Source organism: Sinohyriopsis cumingii, unplaced genomic scaffold (assembly GCF_028554795.1).
Source record: "Sinohyriopsis cumingii isolate HCF-2022 unplaced genomic scaffold, ASM2855479v2 utg000426l, whole genome shotgun sequence".
Classification (NCBI taxonomy): Eukaryota; Metazoa; Mollusca; class Bivalvia; order Unionida; family Unionidae; genus Sinohyriopsis; species Sinohyriopsis cumingii.
The window spans coordinates 4,047,543-4,070,098 of record NW_028315897.1 but is presented as its reverse complement, the minus strand read 5'-3'; the positions used below and the strand labels follow the sequence as shown (position 1 = coordinate 4,070,098).

The 22,556-nt window shown below is 34.4% G+C and overlaps 1 protein-coding gene and 1 long non-coding RNA gene across 8 annotated transcripts in view; one reads left to right on the top strand and one right to left on the bottom strand.

Annotated features, from left to right (window-relative positions):
- The window catches only part of LOC149774093 (E3 ubiquitin-protein ligase TRIM33-like), a 138,039-nt gene extending 118,447 nt beyond the window's left edge, over positions 1–19,592 (top strand). The window contains exons 3-6 of one of the 3 annotated variants that reach the window (XM_089945824.1): positions 14,324–14,347; positions 15,109–15,132; positions 17,226–17,243; positions 19,381–19,592. In XM_089945824.1, coding sequence (XP_089801950.1) covers positions 14,324–14,347; positions 15,109–15,132; positions 17,226–17,243; positions 19,381–19,407 — 93 coding nt within the window. In that variant the 3' untranslated portion in view covers positions 19,408–19,592. Of the gene's footprint in view, positions 1–14,323; positions 14,348–15,108; positions 15,133–17,225; positions 17,750–19,380 lie in introns of those variants that run through there. The other 2 variants (XM_089945825.1, XM_089945823.1) reach the window with 2 other exon arrangements.
- LOC149774094 (uncharacterized) lies at positions 551–9,151 on the bottom strand. 5 transcript variants are annotated; one of them, XR_016417055.1, is made up of 4 exons: positions 9,042–9,151; positions 6,021–6,141; positions 4,041–4,786; positions 551–3,337 (listed from the first exon to the last, which is right to left on the bottom strand). It is a non-coding gene; the product is annotated as an uncharacterized LOC149774094 (long non-coding RNA). The 5 variants fall into 5 exon arrangements; XR_016417057.1 differs by having other exon boundaries at positions 551–3,334; XR_016417054.1 differs by having other exon boundaries at positions 4,768–4,786.
- Positions 19,593–22,556: the final 2,964 nt, after the last annotated feature.

Genomic DNA, 22,556 nt, shown 5'->3' with positions numbered 1-22,556 from the left:
AAATGAAACTGATTTTTTAATTCTCTTCTTATATACACCATATATTGCATCTGTATTTCACAACAGACCCCATGAAACAGAAAACACTACTCATTTTGTTTCAATTTGACCTATCCATGTGACCTAGACTAACCAATGGGAAGTTACATACTTATTCTACAAATGTTGAAACCACATCTGAGTCCTGAGAAATTAAGCCAAAAGTCTTACTATTAAGATTACGATGATCAATTGTCAACGCACAAGTTAACATTTACCTATAGATCCTATGCAACACACAAGTTAACATATACCTACAGATCCTATGCAACACACAAGTAACATATACCTATAGATCCTATGCAACATTATTCTCTTAACAGATTCAGGTCATGTAGACAAACCTAACTAAATACAATACTTATTGTAATTCAATGCATGTATAATTTATGTCATACAACTTCATGTCCTTGAAGACATATGTTCACTACAGAATAAGATTGTGGATGTATGGGACAGATAAGTGTAAAGTATAGAGCAAATATGCAAAGAACAAACTAAGACAATAAACTAACAGCATCATCCTTTATTATAAAATTAATTTTTCCAATAACTAAAAAATACTGGCATGCACAATGGACAGTAAAAAAAACATTCCCATCGTGGTTATGCTACATCCATTTATCAGACATTTGCCTTTATAATGTGCTTTGAATGTAAATGATTGAACATAATGCATACATTTATCCACTTACACAATTGCCTTTACAAAATATTTAATTTCAATGGCTTGTATCAATTAAACAAAAAGAGACTGTCATATTTATGGATATTTATGTTACGATGTAAAATGTTGCAGACATACGCACTTTTCAAAGTAAAAAAATGGTAGGCTGTCTGTTACCAAGATAATACAGTCTGACAGGAATAAACTGGATTTTCTTAATAATACAATCTGACATCAATCAACTGGATTTTCTTAATACTAAAATCTGACAACAATAAACTGGATTTTGTTAATAATACAATATGACAGCAATAAACTGGATTTTCTTAATACTAAAATCTGACAGCAATAAACTGGATTTTCTTAATACCAAAATCTGACATCAATAAACTGGATTTTCTTAATACTAAAACATGATAGAAATAAACTGGATTTTCTTAAAACCAAAATCTGACAGAAATAAACTGGATTATCTTAATACCAAAATCTGACAAAAATAAACAGGACTTTCTTTACTGATGCAATAAATGATCTTTTTCAATGGTCCCAAAAAAAAATTGTAGAAAATATGAATGGAAATCTAGTTCTTTCCCGCTGACAGAACACTCAATGTTTCATATCACAGTAAAAACTTTGTTGTGATGTCTCTAGCATTTTTTGGTTAAAACCTTTATCAAAATATAAATACCTTTGAAATCAATAGTTGTCTAAAATAAAATAAGTGCAAAACTATACGGTAAAAGAATCAAACAATAATATGAATTGGTCACTTGATCAGGTACATCCATTATTAATTATCCGACCCAAGTACAAACTGACACTATTTTTTTCTTAAGGTTTATTTAATTTACATTTCATCTATAATGAGCTAATTTTTAACCAAACAGTTATTCAACACCAACTCTATTTCTGATTTAAACCATACAAATGTTGACTACTTTGTTCATATAAACATACTCTTATCTCTCCTGCATCCCTACCTCATGATTTGAATGTCTATTGCCAAAACTGAGGACAACTCTTGTGAAAATTATGTTAACACAATAATGAGTCATATCATCTGATGATCAGCACTGTACATACATAGTTTTGCAACAGTCCAATAAAAAGTGCAATAATAGCTGCATTAAAAATTGTGACATACACTGCATCAAGCCATAAGTGAACAAGGGCAATAACTCTTCCATACATTAAGGAAGCACAGAGATTTGTCAATATGTGCATTTATGAATGATGACTATATAATATAGACTATGTTTAACTGCAGTCAATAAAATAGCAAGATAACTTGCATTCACAATGAAATGTTGTCTGGCACTATTTTCAGCAGTAGCACAAAAGGAACAGGACCTCCAAAAACAATGAGGAGTAGAGTGATTTGTTGACATGGTTGTCTTCCAATCATGATCATAATAGTTACCAATTTTCAGGGCAATCTATGAAAAACTCTGGGAATAGTTGCATTAATGACAATGTGTTGGATGGATGGAAATGAGTATTAATATATAGAGAAAGATAACACAATTAATATAGAACACCCTTTATTCACAGAAATCAAACTATCTGTGTTATATACAACAGGAATGCACCCATCCCACAACTTTAGCTAAATGACTTCCCAAAAACTAAACAGTTCAACATAATGGCATGAATAGATGATCATCTTATGTACATTAATGTCTAAGATGTTTAATTTTTATTCAGCATTTAGTGTTTTTATGTAAGATCATTTTAACAAGGGTTTCATTAATGAAATTAAGTTTTAAAAAAGTAAAAATTGTTAAAATATATGAACAAAAAACGTTACCACTTTGTCATTCATTACTCATGCTAACAGGCTTCAGAGGATCAAGAGAAAGAGAGAGAGAGAAACAAATTATGATGCATCACCTACTGTGAGCAACAAGTCCAGGGGTCAGTTTCATATCACAAACTGTCAGTGCACCCTAAAGTGAAAAAATTACCCATAAACCCTAAAGTGAAAAAATACCCATAAACCCTAAAGTGAAAACAAAATCCATGCACCCTGAAGTGAAAAAAATACCCACGTCATGATTGTTAAATTGGGTCAGAGATATATATAATGCTTAAACAAGGTGCAACAATCATAAAAATAATTATTGTAAGCAAATCCAAAAGCAAGCATGCAAAACATGTGTGAGCTAAACATTAGTCACATAGATGAAAATACACAAGGAGTTATCATGGATGCATCAAGTTCAAGCTCATTTCATTTTCTTCATGCACTGTTTAATATACAGCATGATTCTGTGAGGGAAAATCCCCCCCCCCCAATGTTCAGGAGGCCTCTGTTTGACACTGTCTTCATCATCCCCCTGAATGCTTTTGGCTATTATCTACTTCATTCTTTTGGGACTTCAGGAGCTTATTTGGCCTGTTTGATGCTCCTGGTTCTTTTTAACAGAAGCCTCTTGCATCTTGTTGAACATATCAGAATATGTTTGGTCCAATATCTTCTTCACTTAGGATTCCCATGAATAAAGCCCACCATCTGCCCCTTCCTCGTCTGAACTCATGCAGCTGATCTCAAGCACCTTCCTTACTGTTGCCATTTTTCCAGAACTCCATGATTCTTTCTTTTCCAAAGCAGAGTCTTCTTTTAGATTTCTGCTGCATGATAAATAAAAGGGAAAAAGTTAAATAAACACACAAACACCCCCACCTAAACATACTATAACACTAGTCATGGAAGCCATGAAATTGTACTCAATAACAAGTGAGTTTCCTTTCGGATTCACTGTACTAATTCAGCGCTCATATGGAAACACCATGATATTCAAAATTTAATAACTTAACATTTCTGGGTGCTGCTGATCAGCTGATATTTATCCATGTACAACTATCCTTGGTGCAAGCTTCTATGTGGAGATCATATAAGCCACTGCATCTTTTTGTCTACATGTGCATAAAACACGTTATCCATTCTGCACCAAATGATTCAGTTGTTACTTTCATTACTGAGTGCTCCTAAGTCAGATCTGTAAAAATACTAAACTTTCATCAATATAACTGTGTCTATATCTTTTTAAAATTACAGATAGGATAAGCTCTCAAAAATATTTTTACTAAATTTTACTTTTCATTATTAACCAATTATGGACCACCAAACTCGTATATGCTCTACTTTATGTTAATTCACCCATTTTAAGACTGGTTCACAGTTCTTCCTTATAAAAAGTACCACATGTCCTTTATGCATAATACTTATAGACTATGAAATACGAATGTGTTACACTCGGGGGGGGGGGGAGTGTTGGCAGTCTGTAAACAATGGTTGCCATTTTCCCCCTCTAAATATCCTAGCCCCACTAACCTCAGTGGAAAAAGCTGTCTGATAATGCCTTCACATCTCCTTGTCATTAGAATATGCAGTACTGTATCTGTATGGGTGGATATTACATTGATAATGCCTTCACATCTCCTTGTCATTAGAATATGCAGTACTGTATCTGTATGGGTGGATATTACACTGATAATGCCTTCACATCTCCTTGTCATTAGAATATGCAATACCGGATCTGTATGGGTGGATGTTACACAGATAATGCCTTCACAGTCTCCTTATCACTAGAATTCATAATAATGGATCTGTCTGTGTGGATATATAACAGATAATGCCTTCACAGTCACTGTGTCACTAGAATAGGCAATAGTGGTTCTGTGTGGATATTCCACAGATAATCCTTCAGTCTCGTTGTCACTAGAATAGGCAATAATGGATATGTCTGTGTGGATATTCCACACATAATGCCTTCAATTTTTTATTGTCACTAGAATAGGCAGTACTGGATATGTCTGTGTGGATATTCCACAGATAATGCCTTCATGGTCTCCTTGTCACCAGAATAAACAATATTGGATTTTTCTGTGTGGATATTCCACAGATAATGCCTTCATGGTCTCCTTGTTAGTAGAATAGGCAATATTGGATCTGTCTGTGTGGATATTCCACATATAATGCCATCACAGTCTCCTTGTCACTAGTTGCGACATTGTCCTTGCTTGTTATAAATCCAAACAGCTCTTTTACTCTTGCATACCGGAGTTTGTATGTTGCACCTGAAAAATATGTACTGGTATATTCAATAAATGACTACTGTAGAATACAACCTAACTTACGTACTTCGTATATGGTGTTGTACTCACTATACAGTGTTGTACTCACAATATGGTATTGCACTCACTATATGGTGTTGTACTTACTATACAGTTTTGTACTCACTATATGGTGTTGTACTCACTATATGGTGTTGTACTCACTATATGGTGTTGTACTCACTATATCGTGTTGTACTTACTATACAGTGTTGTATTCACAATATGGTGTTGTACTCACAATATGGTGCAGTACTCACTATATGGTGTTGATAACTGTTGCAGTATGTTTGTTTGTGTCCTAATAGTAATACAGTATTGAACAAAATGAGTCATTAATGTGAAAACATGTAAATGCTTTTACTAATTATAAAGTCAATGGACACTATTAAAACATAAATATGCACATATTTAAGCCAACACTATACTCTATATTGTTAGAAAAAAGTCCCCAATATGGAATTTTATGAGATTAAGTATCTGTAATACCACTGGCATGAATGGTCTAGAGTCAGTGATGGTTGAATTCTATTTAAGGCTCCACAGACAGCAAACAACTATCATTATTATTAAGTATTATTGTATCAATTTATGGTATCTGGAAAACATACATGTACTTGAAACCCATGAATCTCCAAAATAGTACATTAAACTAGAGATATATTCCAATGACATGAATGCATCAAGTTTTGCTTTTATTTAACTCTGCATGTTTCAAATATTTAGCAGCTGAAAGTGCATGACCCCTTGTCTAGTGAACCTGACCTTGATCATACATCTACTGCCAATATAAAAATAACGATTCATTTAAAAATCTAATGGGGTTGGGTAGCTAAGGAGGAAAACAAATCCTTACCCAGTCTAGTGACCATGATGCTACTACAATCAAGGTACTAACAACCATAAATACATGTCAAGAATAACCCCACCATCCACCCCTGCCAATCAATATGTCTATTGTCTATTTGTCTGCATATCCACCTAACCATACAAACTGGGTCAGATTTTTAAACCAAGTTTAAAAGAGCTATCATATTTAGCATATATATATATATACTAATTATACACTGTATTAAGCCATGGTGCTGGGGAAACTTACAAAATACAAAAGTCAGAATATGATGCCAGAGTCACCATTGGGAGAATGGAGAAAATGGTTGCTGTGGGAATGTGAATGACAACAAAAATGTCAAGTCACCTGAATTTTTCCTTTTTTCAACTGCAATCATAGGTACTCCATGCTTCATTTGTACACAGTCATTCATTGCCAATTTTTCAAAATATGTCAAACATATAAAAATCCTTCTTTGGTCTGGAAACTGAAATCATAATAATAATAATAATAATAACAAGAATACAAACAACAATAATAATAATAATATAATAATAATATTTTGATGTAAATAAAACAATAATAATAATAATAATAATAATAATAATAATAAAATTATTATTATTATATGTTGGTATAAAAAATAAATATATAAATCCTACATTGATCTGGAAACTGAAAAACTACTACTACTAATATTACTACTACTACTACTAATAATAATAATAATTATAATAATAATAACAACAATAATAATAATATGTTGGTGTAAAAAAACAATCCTAATAATATAATAATAACTTGGTGTAAATGAAAAAATAATAATAAAAATACTAATTATTATTATCATTATTATTATATGTTGTGTAAATAATAACAATAATAATAATAATAATAATAATAACAATAATATGTTGCCATAAACAAACAACAACAAACAAAACAATTCCCCCTGTGCTGTTGCTATTTTTAAAAACATAGTTAATAGCTGGAAATGTGATAAGTCTCAAAATTGGTACCCTGGGGTTACACCAAGAGGGTGATTTTAAATTATGTCATTTAAATATTTTTCCTTATACATATATATATATATATATATATATATATATATATATATATATATATATATATATATATATATTGTGGGAATTTTTAATCATCAACCCAACTGACATCCCTGGCAGCATGATCTGAGGTACACAATGTATTCCTATAAATGTCCCATCATGTCCCGAACTGCTGTTACAGAGGGGTAGCCCTTCCCACCTTCAATACCCTGAAATATGACCAAGTGACCAATGTGAAATCCCATAAGTTATATTAAATAGCCAGCTTTGGTGAAGGCATAAACCAAATTTCAGACTTGAATATGCAACAGTTTACAAAATATTTTAGACTTTTGAACAACCCCTCCAACCCCTAATTTCTTCTATTATGGCAGGTCTCACTAGAACAAACAAGATTTAGGAAAAATAATAGATACACACACATACATGCATACATACATACATACATACATACATACATATTGGGGAAAAGGGTCACATTTCCTATCATGATCTGCAAGTGAGAATTATGTTATTTCTGCCCCGATTTTTTCAAGCAGATAATGATAGTTTGGTGGAGGAAGATTGTACATATTTTCAAGTGAAATAGGCTCTGTATCTTACTCATTGTTTTCTTGTTTTAAAAGAAAATAAAGCAGAATCTCCTGGAATTGTTCATAGATAAGTACATATACAAATCATATTTGGTTGAAAATATACTTAGCAACATGACACTGATATGTGACATCAACCTGTATTCCATTTTATGCAATCTGTGTAACTAAGAACGTTATATAGTGAATTATCACAACTAGACCCTAAGAACATAATACTTATTTTAAATTTAATTGTAACTATATAACTCAAATATTTTCATGTATCAAGCTGATTATCCCACTGATCTCCAGACTCCATGTTGTTACTGACTCTAGTTTTATTCCTGACAAAAATTATAAATTATGGCAACGAAAGAGACACTTAATTAATCCTGTTCTTGGCCTTTTTCTGTCAGTTTGAGAGATTCTACACATTACTTCAAATATTTATCTTAATGTATTGTTACACGCACACGGGTATTTACTTGACCGAGCGGTTGTCAAACCCTGGCGCGATTCTCGCTAGAAGTCATAAGTTTCCCCGACTTTCCAAAGACTTCCATACAACCTCAGTTGTAAATCAGAAAGCCCGACGTGTCCATTCTATACCTAAATTTTCCTCTAATTAATGCAAGACCACAGATAAACCAAACTGTCAACTATCCATCAACCGTACATCTGCGTGTTTTGGCTTCATTATGTTTCCGTACCACCAACCGTTCACGCCTTAGAACATATACGAGTACTCCCTAACAATGGGAACTATTTTAACTCCGCCACCTTAGGCCAGTCAATGTATGCTTTCCAGGCACATTTCGCCGATATAACTGCACCATATTCGCCCGCATGGCGACATAAACGGTCTCTGCCAAGTCCCTTTTTATTTATGCCCTTGTGTAATTTACCGGTTTAATACCGTAAGTGCTGTCCTTGCAGTCACGCTACCAATGTATACCACTAGATTTTAATATGTACTATTTTACGACAGGGACAGTCATTCGGTTTTGGTCGGAATTCACTACTAGTGAACCAGGACATCATGGAAACACACTAACACTTCACTCCGTGACGTTTGCTCCTATTGATTAGCTCATTAGTTCGGGCCAGGAATATTTCCATGGCGCCAAATTCCAATAATCAAACAAGTAATCACACAAATCTAAGAATTGCTTAAAACGGGGCACTAAAACCACGTGTACATACTCTAAATTTACTACAGTATGTAAAAAAATACCCATTTCCATAACACTGTATTTGGATTCTTGTTCTGGGCTCTTTCCAGTAGATGATAACTAACATTTTTTTATATGGTTTGTGTAAGAAAACTTGCTCAAAGATCCCTTCCCTGCAAATATGCATTAATACATTATTCCTGGGTAACTTTTATGGCATGAGGTATAACATACATGTGTTTTTAACGTCATGGTCATTAGTTCCTCTCCCAATTCCTTAATAGGACAAGACCCAAAAGTACAGGTCCAAAGTAAGAACTATCGTGAAATGAAAATGCTTCATTTTCTCCTTCATTATAACAGCAAAGTTACATGCAAGTGGTACGATTTATACACGTCAAGATTTTCAACCTGTGCCAAGGTGCATCCCTTCATGATAACTGCAAAGTTATATGCAAGCAATATAAAACTATACACGTCAAGCTTTTCACCCTGTGGCTAGGTGCATTCTTTCTCTATAACTGCAAAGTTATATGCAGGTCATATAAACTATTATATGTCAAAACTGCCAACCTGTGCCAAATACAGGACAAATGATCCTCATTTGTCATATCCAGTAGAAAATCACGCTACCTGGTCTCCATGATCCGCCATTTTGTTATGTCACATGACAATAATGTTTTTATAGAAGCCACCTGACCATTGTAATAACATTAGTGGACAGTCAGGGTACCAGCCTAGTACATTTATGAATAACCATATCTCGATCGGAACTGCACTCGGCCATTTACGACAGGTCGTAGGAGGCTTCGAAAGTTGTATCTTCAAACATCAGCTTTCGTTGTTACATAGGTAGCGCACGAATAGAGAGAAGTGTCTCTCCGTGTTGGATTATATGTTAGATGAATGAACTGTAAATAAATCGCAAGCAACGTAACGTGTACATTTACATCCTTCATTGCGCACACACATAACACACGTTTTCTTTCTAAATATGTAAAGGTGCGTCAAATCTAAACTTTTTATAATGATCCATATGCCATCATTCCTGTTCGCATACTTTAACATAAATTATAATTCGTGCTGAACAGATATAAAATAAAATATACCCTAAATAATGTATGACGTGATGCGATGTGATGTGATTTGGATTTTTAACTTAGCTTTAAAAAAAATTCAGTCATATCGCTACGATGTCTGCAATGTGGCAGTTTATAGTTATGTCTAGCACTTGGGCAGCATGCTGCAGACATGTATCATGATGTCCCATCCAGTCACATTATCCTGACACAATGCGGGAGGTCCTGTGTTCGATCCCCGGCCGAGTCATACCAAAGACTTAGAAATATGGTACTAAAAGTTGCATCGCGCTTGGCGCTCAGCATTAAGAGGTTAGTGTTAGGACTGGTCGGCCTGGTGTCAGGATAGTGTGACTGGGTGGGACATCATGCTACAAGTCTGATACAGACATCGTAGTGATATGACTGAAATATTGTTAAAGCTACGTTAAAAGTCCAAATCACACACAACACACACATGTATGGTTGTATGTATGTGTGTATGTAAGTATGTATGTATGTATGTTGTATGTATGTATTTGTCGACCTTTCCGGTGGCATAAGTGGTTAGAGCGTCCGCTCGGAAGATTTCGGGTTCGAACCCCGTCCGAGTCATACCAAAGACTAATACAGATGTTACTAGCAGCTGCATGACTGTGCGTTGAGCATTAAGTGGTTACGGTTAGGTCGGCCTGGTTTCAGGTGGTACATGATGATATATGTCTGCGGCATAATGTCCCAGTGCTGAACATTAGTATGAACTGCCACATTGCAGTCATCGTAGGGTTATGAGTGAAAAATTGTTAAATGTACGTTACAAATTTAAGTCACATACATAAAGACACAGACACAAACACACACACATCTTATTATTCAACCAGTAACCAACCTAGAAAGGTAATGTCCCTTGCAAAACTATTTTGATTGCACACTATGTGACCGACTTGGATACAATATAGGACAGAGTGTTGAGCTGAAAAATTCCATAGGAGTTCGTATTCGTATCGTTGCTTGCAGTTTACCTGTCATACGTGTACTATATTGCTTGTAAACTCTTAAGACGGTAATTATACTGAAAACACGAAGAGGCAGACCTATCTAAATTCGTTTCTTAGGTTTATGTTTGCATTGTATTAAATTATATTGGAATAATAGGCTAATATAAAAACTTAAGTGAGATCGAGCACGCGCTTGGCTGAAAACCTATATTACCATATTTATATTGTTAAACGTTAGTTTAACGCGTTAATACTTTAAACTACATGTAATTACTTAGGACTATGTTCAACGAGATATTAGAGCGCACTGTGACAGAAACTACTCCAATATTGACCCATTTGTCTAATTCTGTATTTCAATCTGGATGCAGTATTTTGGTAAAATTTACTATTTGTCAAATAAACAAAATGACTGTGTTAAATGATCCCAGCAATTATCAAGGCGTTCCAAGTATCCTTGTGCTAAAAAAAAGAACGTCGGTGCTATCTTGAATAAAATGACTGACAACATGGCCCGTGGAAAGGGAGATAATCTATGAAGCTCAATATGGTTTCCGAAATGGGTGCTCGCCCATATTAACCTGTTTTAAACGTTGGTATATGCATATTTAAGCAATCCTGTTTGCAGATTATTTTGTCTTCTACTTATTTTTACAAGCCGTTTGATTCGATAGATCACTCATAGTGTTATGAATGTGTAGAGAAGTAGCATATTGAAGTCAAAATGTATAATAATCGTCTTTATGTACATGTCTACGTTGATCGGCATTATACACAATTTATCATTCTAATATAGAAAACATAAGCGATTTCATTATACGGCCTTTGATTTTGATCTATGTATTTCTAATTTGATTATTAAATTAAGATAGAAATATATGAATATAATAGTTGTTATAATTGTCGATTTAGTATACTGAATGATGGTGATATTTCTGAATGTGCAGATACTGTCATAAATCTAGGATTTCGAGCTGTGGAGAAACAGGGTTCAGTATTAATATTTACTAAACTCAAAGTACTGTTTGCATAAATGGAAGTATTCTGAAAACAACGAGGCAGATTCGTCTCTCTTAACTTTGCCACAAAAGAGAATTTTTGTGGGTATAATTATTAAGAAGATGCTGAAAATGTGCACAACATAATATGTACCGGTTATTCGAAATGAGCAAACAATAGGTTCCTTTTTTCCTTTAGCATGGCCGATATACCGTTTACATACAAGATTTTACAAAGTGCTTTAAAAACTGGATGAAATGGACCAGAATGATCGATTTGGCATACGCAACACAATGTTGGAAAGCAACACGAAAATTAAACCAAAATGGCGTTCCAGTCCTGAACCACTATCCCCATAATATTCACTAAATGATATTTGACGATGTTCGACAACTGCAATCTTATATATAAATACCCATATTTGTTTTTGTGTCCAACTGGATAAAAAGTAGGTCAAGAGTTCGAAAATTCGTGTTATCCCAATTTGACTTTCATATTTTATATTTACTTCTTTTTTAAAATTTTTGTTCAAACTTTATTTTAAACTCTACATCTCATGGTTTTAAAACGTTGCTTACTTTTCTTTTATTTTTATGTTGAAACTTTATTTCAAATTGCGCATGCATTTTTTTAAATTTGTCTTTGTACCATTTTAACTTTATGTTGGAACTTTTTTTATGAATCCCATCTGCAAAAGAAGAGGTCACGAGTTTAAAACTCGCGTCATCTCAATCTTGTTTTAAAGATTATGTTGAAACTTTCTATTAAACTCGCTCATCACAATTTTTATTTTATATTTTATTTTAATTTATTTTTGTATTGAATCATTTTTTTTTTCAACACGCGCATCCTAATTTTTTTAATTTTATTTCTTTTACTTTTTTTCTATTTATTTGTGGAAACCTTCTCTTGTGACTTCCGCCGGTCCAACAAGAATTAAACTGTTTCTAAGCTCGCGGCATCCGAATTGTCTTTTCTTTATAATTTTATATTTGAACTTCGTTTTCAGCTTTCGCATCCCAATTTTTGTTTCACTTTATTATATCTACTTTTTGTATTTGCTTTTGAAACGTTTTTTATGATTAGCGTTTTCCAAACAAAATGTTGCTTGTTCGAACTGAAGGCATCTTACTTATCTCTTCTTTTTGATTTTAATTTAATGGTGACAAATTCATTTTTACTTGCGCATCCCATTTTTTCTATTTCTTTAATAAATTGTTATTATCATGGTGAAATTTTCTTTTATGATTCTCGTCTACCAAACGAGGGGTCGCGAGTTCGAAACTCGCGGAATCCCAATTGTTTATTGTTTCAATTTTTACTTTCTGATTTTCATGTTGAAACTTTCTTTTAATCTCATGCATCCCATTTTTGACCTTTGTATTTTTGTTTTGATAGTGTCTTTTATGACTCCCGTCCTAAATACGATTTCATCGACAGAGTATATGAATTTCTTTAAAGACTGAAGCAAACTCGATGTTTCAATTGAATGATCATGATGTAACTAAAGAACGACACCAGCTTATATTTATGTATCCCTTAATTCTTCGGTAATAAATACGTTTACTTTAATTTGAAACAAAGGTATATCAAATGATAGTAATATATTGTATCAGATATGTGGATTGTGTTTGCATTAGTGATTTTGATTCTGCTATTGTGCTTGTAGCCTGCACGTGAACCTGGTGTCGAATGTTAGCTGCTTCAGGATCGATTTATTGAAACATCGCGTGTGCTTCAGTCTTTAAATGAAATCTAATTAACTCATGCCATACATCATGAATTCATCACTAATATACATTTTGCTTTTATTTCGGTGGGAGAATTTCAACGAATTATGAAGCTTCATGTGTGGGTTTAGTGGGATATGCTTATAATCTTACACTGGTCATGTCAGATTAAGACCTGATGTTATCGTCTGCATCAAGCCATTGTGAATTAGCTATATTAGCCTCACATCAATGACAAATTATACCACTAATTATAAATGTATTTCATCAAAATGTAACACATTTTTTTTTTTTGTTTTTTTTTTTTTGTTTTTGGGGGGGTGGGGTGGGGGTGGCATTATGCGTCATTCATTGGTTACAGCCAGTGTATCTCAACATCCTTGAAAACGTTATACAATTCTGAAAAAAAATTTCGTTTGTCTATTTAATTCCCCGAGCCCGCCATACCGCATCCATGGTAGGTTTTCTGCCTTCAGTCCAAATGTTCACTAAAGGATTATTGACTTGATAGTGTTATATGCACAGTTTGAGGGCAAAAGGTGTGAAATAAGAATAAGACACAAACTGAAAAAGGAACATGCCGATTTGATGATGAGCTGTCTGGTTTTGTAATCAGCTTCGCTCTGTACGTTTTGCCCAAATACTTTAAAGTACTAAATGGTTAAAAACTGTACAGCTTTTTAATTTATATTTATTCAGGATAACGAAATGACAGAAAAGTTACAATTCATAGATTTATATGCGAAACATTCCTTAAAATAAATCAGCTCTAACGACAACTGGTTTGGATTACCTTATTTTATGTAATGACTTACAGTGTGTGACATACAGTTTTCCATTGGTGAATACGTGCATGCGTATCTCCTCCCTCTTGAGAGCAAATAAGTCGAATTTATAGAACCTTGTCTAATATCAGTTTTTTATATTTTTCAGGAATAATTACCTGCTCACTTTGACTTAAGCTGTATTTATATTTGCAAATATCTTCATACTTGTCTACTCTCACGTTTGATAGCAAATACGCGGAAAATATTTCACCGTCTAATAACTGGTTTATTGTATTCTTTAAGGACGAAAGAGAGAAGAAAGAAAGAGTAAGTATAATTATATGTGTTTTCAGTAAATAGGTAAATATTTTGCATTGCATAAAGTTAATGTATGATTTCTAAGACGCATATATTTATGAGAATTAATTATTCGTCATATGTATTGCATATCTGTTATCATTTAACAAGGCAGGATTATTTTCAAAATCTTCTCTGGTTGATATCTTTCCAGTATCCCGCATTTATCGCTTTCGTCGGAAAGAGAAGTTACATGTATTTATGGACTTACGAAATATGCGTTTATTTCAAGATGTTCCTTTTATAATATGACATTGTCTCCCTGTTAATCATGTCAAAATTTTTGACTGATCGGCCATAATATCACCAGCATTTGATAGATGTTACTGAGTGTATATTTTTTTTCTCCAAAATATATAATGTGACTAACATTATCTGTTGGATCTTACAATTCACGGTTAAACAAAGGAAAATGGAATTATTACTTTTCTTTCAGTGTCCGGAATACAATTTTGTGGATACAGGCAACACTTCCGTATCATATTCATCAAAACATACGCGATGCGTCACTTCAGTAGTACATAGTCCCGTCGTTGTTAAAATGTTGATATCGCAACAAGGAAAGGTTGACTAGTAGATTAGGTTAAACGTATGCTCTTGTGGAATATTCAGCAAAAGTAGCGGCATAAGTTGTAATTGTATTTTCGCATGGGTTTGTTTCCCCTTTTTGAGACCTAATAAGCGACCTTTGTTTCACCGATTCTAATATCACATTTGTTTAATTATTTCAGGAAGAAAAGCAGATACAAGCATATGTAAGTATAAATATATCTCCTCTCAGTCATTAAGAGATAGATATGTATTTTTATTGGATTATCAAGACATATATTCATTAAAATATGTATTCATCGAATTTAAGCCATCATTTACTACTAAGTATAGGACCCCTCCGATGGCCTAGTGGTAAGAGCGTCCGCCTCAAATGCTGGAGGCCGTGGGTTCGATCCCCGGCCGAGTCATACCAAAGACTTACAAAAATGGTACTAACAGATGCTCCTCTTGGCGCTCAGCATTAAGAGGTTAGTGTTAGGACTGGTCGGCCTGGTGTCAGGATAACGTGACTGGGTGCCCCAGTGCATACCATCAGTATAAACTGCCACACTGCAAACATCGTAGCGATATGACTAAAAAAGTGTTAAAGCTACGTTAAAAATCCAAATCACACACACATACACACACACAGTACTGAGTATAACGTTACAGTTTTGGTATCATGCCCCTTTTCTTTTCTATAATGAGTTATCAATAGCATTACAATGAAATCAGGTAATAAAAATGCTTTGTATTCGCATATAATAAAAGGGTATTGTGTTTGATACCAACTATACATGAATAAGTTCATAATACAACTTTAGATTTTCTGCAGAGAAATGAAGATGTAAATGTTTAATACAAATATGAAAACCACAACAGAAGGCGCATTCTTTATTTAGAGTTTCCTCTCCATTACTGAAGAAACGATTGGCATTTTGCCATAATTGTCAGGAGAGTGAGAGTTATACATTGTATATTGTGATGCTGTGTTTCCCAGACATTTAAATCTCAAAGCCTGCAAATTAGGATTGATTTCATTTCAGTTTCCTGGCAGTATCGTTTACTAACCAATGATTACTCTTTCATTATTGTTACGTTCTGTTGGTATAAATACCTCAGGAAAATATATTTGTGAGAGTGACAAAACTTACTAGAGTAAGACACTTTTACGGGTGGTATAAACTAACGTCTTTGTCGTAGACCAGAAGAGACTAAGGGTTGGTATGTTATCCATTGTCCTTCTATCTGTCAGCAATATAAATTATCATCGTACAATACGTGGATAATTGCCATAAAACGTTACACACACATACACACACATCGCGAGTTTAGTTGCTCCTAAATGAAAATTTTGCTGCTCGGACATATAACATGGCCACCACAGCAGCCGTCTTGAAAATAATGTTATCGCTATTCCTTCTTAGTAGATGGTCATATCAGTATGGAGTATTCATGATATCAACTATGTCCATATTGAAAATATTGTTATCGCCAATCCTTCTCGATGCAATAGATGACCATTTGTCCATAATTACGCAAGACAGCTTATACAGGGAAGTACGTGTACACTTAAAAATAAATTTACAATCATTGTGAGGTACCATTTGCCTGAAGGATACAAAGAAATTGTATGTAGCTTGTGCAAAATGGTTTATAAATCGTTACAATTAAATCAATACCTCATTCTAACTTACTAGTAGACAGTGAGTAAAATGTAGAATTTGACAATAATCATACAAAGAAAGTTTATATGGCTTGATATTCAATATTCTCATTACTGGATATATAACATGGATACAAATGAATATATGATGGATATCGGAGAGGTTACTCGAATATTAAACGTTCTTATCAAAGTTTCGTTCATGCCACACCAACACCGTACGGATCAAGAGACCATACATTTTATACCAAAGAAGATGCTGGTATTAAGAATCATAACAATTGTAGTGGTAGGTAGTTAAACAGCATTAGTCACAGCCAACAAATTATACAGTATAGAACAGTTTACAGTTACTCGGAATATTTTACATTTCAGAGACATAGTGTGAGATTGTAAAGAAAATGCGGGAAGTTTATTCAACGTTTCGATCATGAATTTTGTTTTGTTTTCACGGGGAAGAAAGGAAAATAGCATCCTTATGAACCAAAAGACCTGAAAAGTTGCATCTACTTTCACAAAATCAGTACAAAGTATGCATTGGATAAGGCTATGCTCTCTAATCACCAACTGGCATTACAAAAAATATATTGAAACTACCTACGAGAAGTATATTTTACAATTTCTATTATCACGCTTTTTGTGTTCTTTCAGCGCTTGGAGTATCCAAAGGTAAGTACTGTTTTGAACACGTTATGCATTATGTAATATGTATTACTCGACCTTAATCGTTACTGAACGGCTGATTGCAAAGTCTTCAATTCATTTATCATTTAATTTCTTTAGTTGTTGAGATATAAATGACACTATTTAAGAATACATTAGGATATCTATCTTATTGTTTTTCCTTTAGCTTATAACGAAGTTGTCTTTTCTCAGACACAGTAACACATGATGTATTTCATAATAAAGGAACGTGTCTTCTCCACATTAAAGAGGACGTACATTATTATTACACAAAGGAAATAGATAAAAGAAAGTGCAGATTATAATGGGAAGCAGCAGGGAGGGCGAACAACCTCTAATTGGTTCACCTGCATTTTCCAAAATACGACTTCCTGGGGAATCGCAAAAATCGTTAAAAAAATGCGATATTCAGAAAACAACTCCGTCGATGACAAATTGGTTTACTTGTTATCGCTGATAGCTTTTTTTTCTTCGATGTAACTTAAGAAAAAATGCGCGATCGTCGGTGACGCGTTCAGAGCGTCGCCCTCCCTTCTGCTGTGTATTAAATTTTTTTATCTAACCCGATTCGATACCGTGTTCGAGGATCATGTAAGTTTATTGTTATAAATCCATGTGGGGGTATTTTAGCACGACTAAAGAAATTTTTATATTTATTTATGTCCATATCACCGCTGCACCAAGTTTGATGAATATTTCGTAACGTGTGAGTATCAAGTCCGTTAAAGACAGTAAGAATATTAAAGTTATCCCTAATCACTTTAGGAATTTGTGTATACCGCTGGGTTACATAAGTTACATCTGTGTTTTTGTGTCTACCTCTGGAAAATATCCTAGCTGGATTTGATTGTTTATCCAACATTACATCATCGTAAACAACTAAATTATTAATAAATCCATCAATATCATCAATACTTGGCGCTTCATTAATGTCAGTTATAAATTCAACAACATCATCTCCGCTCTCATTTAACGATTTTGCTTTTTCAATAAATTATTTTATTACATCATCGCATCGTTGATCGTCTGCAGATGGAGCTACCAAATACAACTTATCCCATTTCATCCACTGCATTATTACATTAAGTAACAACTGCGTCTTACCACTTCCAGATGGTCCATTAATAATCATACGAACATAATTTGGTAGCGCTGCGTGATGCTTAACTGGTTCTCGTTTCCTTGTTGCAGAAAAGTCAGTGATTTCCATATAGAAAATATATAAAAAGAATATGGATTTATACTGTGTGAAATGCAGGGCGCGCACATCGACAAGTGATCTAACAACCATTACAACAAAAAAATAATAGATCTGAGGTTACGGGCAAGTGTGAGCGATGCGGTACAAATAAATTTAAATTTATTTCCACTGGCAAGTCAGGTGAAAAACCAAAACCAAAGTCAAAACCAAAGTCAAAACCAAAATCAAAGCCAAAGCCAAAGTCAAGTAATAAAACAAAGCAACACGGAGGTGATATTGCAGCAAAATTAACAAAACTATCCGGTACTCCGTGGGCTAAATACCCATGAGAAAAAGACCTCCCAGGATATAATTACTGTGGTCCTGGAACCAGACTTGATATCAGACTTGATGACCAAGATCAACCAAAACCAGGTGAGTATCCGATAAATGCTATTGATAAAGCGTGACATGCGCATGATGTAACTTATAAAAGTAAAGATCTGCAGCATAGACATCTCGCGGATGTGAAATTAATTCACGCGTTACATTCCATCACTGATAAATCTCTCAAGGAAAAATTAGCTAGTTGGTTAATAAAATCTGCGATGAAAGGTAAATTAACGCTAGGTGCTGGTAATTAATTATAAATGGAGTCGATTTATTATTCCCCAAAAGGATATTGGAGGGGTAGCGCAGCAATTAGTAAACTCGCTGAAGCAGCAAAAGGTACGCGCGATACTGCAAAAAATTGGTTATCCAAACAGGCAATATGGCAAATTTACCAACCATCGCCTAAACAAATTCACTTTGCACATTTCAATATCAGTGTTCCTAATGAAGTTCTCCAGGCCGACATATTATTTCTGCCACATGATACTATTAAAATCCGAAGACGTCAAATAACACATAAATACGCGCTAACTGTAGTTGATGTTGCAGGTAGATACAAAGATGCAGAACCGTTAACGACTAAAACAGCATCTGAGGTTGCTTCTGCGTTTGAACGAATTTATCAACGAGGTGGGCTACGATGGCCACAGCTGCTATAAGATGATCCTGGCAAGGAATTTCAGGGTCCAGTATCATCGTTGATGAAGCAACACAATGTCACCATCAGACGAGGACATACTGCAATTCATTGTGATCAGGCAATTCTTGAGCGATTTAATCAAATACTTGCTGATCGGTTACTTGGATATCAATACGCGAAGGAATTCATTCAGGACAAGAGATCACGCGAATGGGTAGCAAGATTCCCAGTTGTGATAGCTGCATTAAATCATGAAATAACTCGAACAACCAACATTAAATCTTTTGACGCAATTACTAAAAGAAAATATACCACAACGACGTGATTTTTCAGCACAGCTGATACTGGGTGATGTCACTGTGAGATATTTATATGAACCAGGTAAACTTGAAAAGGGTAAAAAAGAGCGACTGATCCTACTTGGAGCATCACTAAACATAAGATATCTAACATAACTAGATCGACTGGTAGACCAGCAATCTACAGGCTGGATTCAACTGCTCCTCAACGTGGGTTTACACGTGAACAACTACAAGTAATTCCCGAGGATACACAATTACCGCCTAGATCACTTGCCTAGCACCCCTACGCTGGTTGCACTCGAGACAGGTCAGCATCACATTCTCTCGTGTATGACCAAGACGATTATCTTTTCTATCTACGGTGAATTCTCTTGAATGTTTATCCGAATACTGCGACAACATTATACAATTACAACTCGCACAATGATTATTCTGCTGTTGTTTCAGTGTCGTGATAAATTCAACATCAAGGTCAAATTCTCGATTATTTATTTTTGTCACTCTGTTTGTAACCAGTTAATTTTTTTCTTATTATAACACTGTTGTTTTCATTATTAATTTCATCAGCCATTTACTCATCCAAGACAATTCTCCGCAGTTGAGATATTGTTCTGACTCTGGACACAGCCAAGTAAACTAAGTTTGACCACTCGATACGATCATCAGTGATCCAAACAACTGTATCAGAGATAGTCAGTCCTTGAGATGAATGTATCGTCATTGCGTATCCTAGCGTCCAAGGGGATTTAAAGGCCCGCAGTGCATTTTCAACAACATTGACATCAACTGCAACAACTTCATTTAATACGAGATTCTGCTTCCTCCCTGACTGTCCTGGTATATCAACGTCAATATTCTGTAACCGCGAATCAGCTGGTCTATAACACAATGGCACTGGCAGTGTTGGAAATTTGTTCTTGTGTAATTGAAATAACTGCTGTTGAAGTGTGTCTCTGACTATCTTTCTACTTGCCACTATCAAATCGTTTGGTCTCCACGTTTTCCAAAAGTCGTTCAAGGAAGTTTCTGAAATCACCTTACGCATAATTTCACACTGAATTTTATTCGGTTGTAGTCTGATTAATGTTTTAAATTCCTTTAATTCTGCATCAAGAGATCTGTGATCATCAGTCACTACTTCGTAATAATCAACACAATTATTCAACCAATCGTGCTGGGATGGTCCAACAATCGGAGGTGGCTGACCGTGATCGCCGCACATTATCACAGCTGTATTTTTGGTTAATAACCAATCGATAAATGTTTGTAATGTTTCTAATGGTACCGTACATATTTCATCCCAAATTATAACTTTTGGAATATATTTCTCCCCCATTCGATCTGGAGTCCACACACCACCGCTGTATTTGAAAAAGCTGTGATAAGTACAAGAATTGACTCCACGTTGTTTCATCTCCCTGGCAAGTCCGTGTATTGGTGTTAGCGCAGTCATATCTGAATTATGTCGAAATAACTCGATTACTCGAGTTGTCTTACCAGAGCCACCCAATCCGTTCAAATAAACGGTTTTGTGTCTGGATACTCGATCATACAGATATGGTGCATTCGACATTTCTGATAATTCTGATTTACAATAACTATCTTTAACCGTAACATCAGCGGATTTACAATAACAATGTAACATTTCTTTTTTTTATTCTCCACGAACTCCATGATTCATCATTGCTTGTGAAACGAGCCAGTAATTCTGAATATTTTGTATCGATATAAAATTAATCCGTAGCAACTCTAACTGCAGTGTCAAGAAATATATTTATCATCGATAGCAAATTTATAGAAACATCGAAGCATCGAAGATCTTAAATGTGTGTACTGAGGTGATTCTCCATTGATGTAACTAACAATTGTACCCAACAGATAAACATGTACGTATGCAACAAGGCAGATATATCAGTAGCTACTTTTCGATATTTCACTTATGTGGCACAGCTTCAATTGGATAATTTTCATACGATTTGTTTCATAAATTTTCAACTGGCTACCGTTTCTAAGTAAAATAATCATTCTTTTATCTAAAGTCATATTCACAAAAGAAAATTTGCACAATGTTTCGATCAAAATCAAGTCAATTAGGTATCTGTGATATTAATCGATGGCAATCAAATCTCGTTATTGTCATACAGCTTTACCTTCTTTACCTCTACTATGACTATAAACTAAGGATACGTTTTGGTAGAAAAACCATTTAATTCCTAATATTTGTATAATTGATACAGTTTGTAAAATACATGCACATTTCCTTAGACTTTTGTGGGAATGTACAATGTAAAATATTTTTTAATACACCTTATTGTCAAGCTAAGATTTTAATTAGTGAACCATTAACATGAAGCAGTGTAATCTCAACCTATCAGTAAATACTATCATATCCAATATCAGGTTAAGGCTGTAGCAGGAACCTATCAGTACATATTATCATATCCAATATCAGGTTAAGGCTGTAGCAGGATCCTATCAGTAAATACTATCATATCCAATACCAGGTTAAGGCTGTAACAGGAACCTGTCAGTAAATACTATCATATCCAATATCAGGTTAAGGCTGTAGCAGGAACCTATCAGTAAATGCTATCATATCCAATATCAATTTAAGGCTGTATCAGGAACCTATCAGTAAATAACTATCATGTCCAATATCAGGTTAAGGCTGTAGCAGGAACCTATCAGTAAATACTATCATAACCAATATCAGGTTAAGGCTGTAGCAGGAACAGAGTCAAAGCTTATGGTTTGTGATAATATATTGTTCACCAGGGTGAACA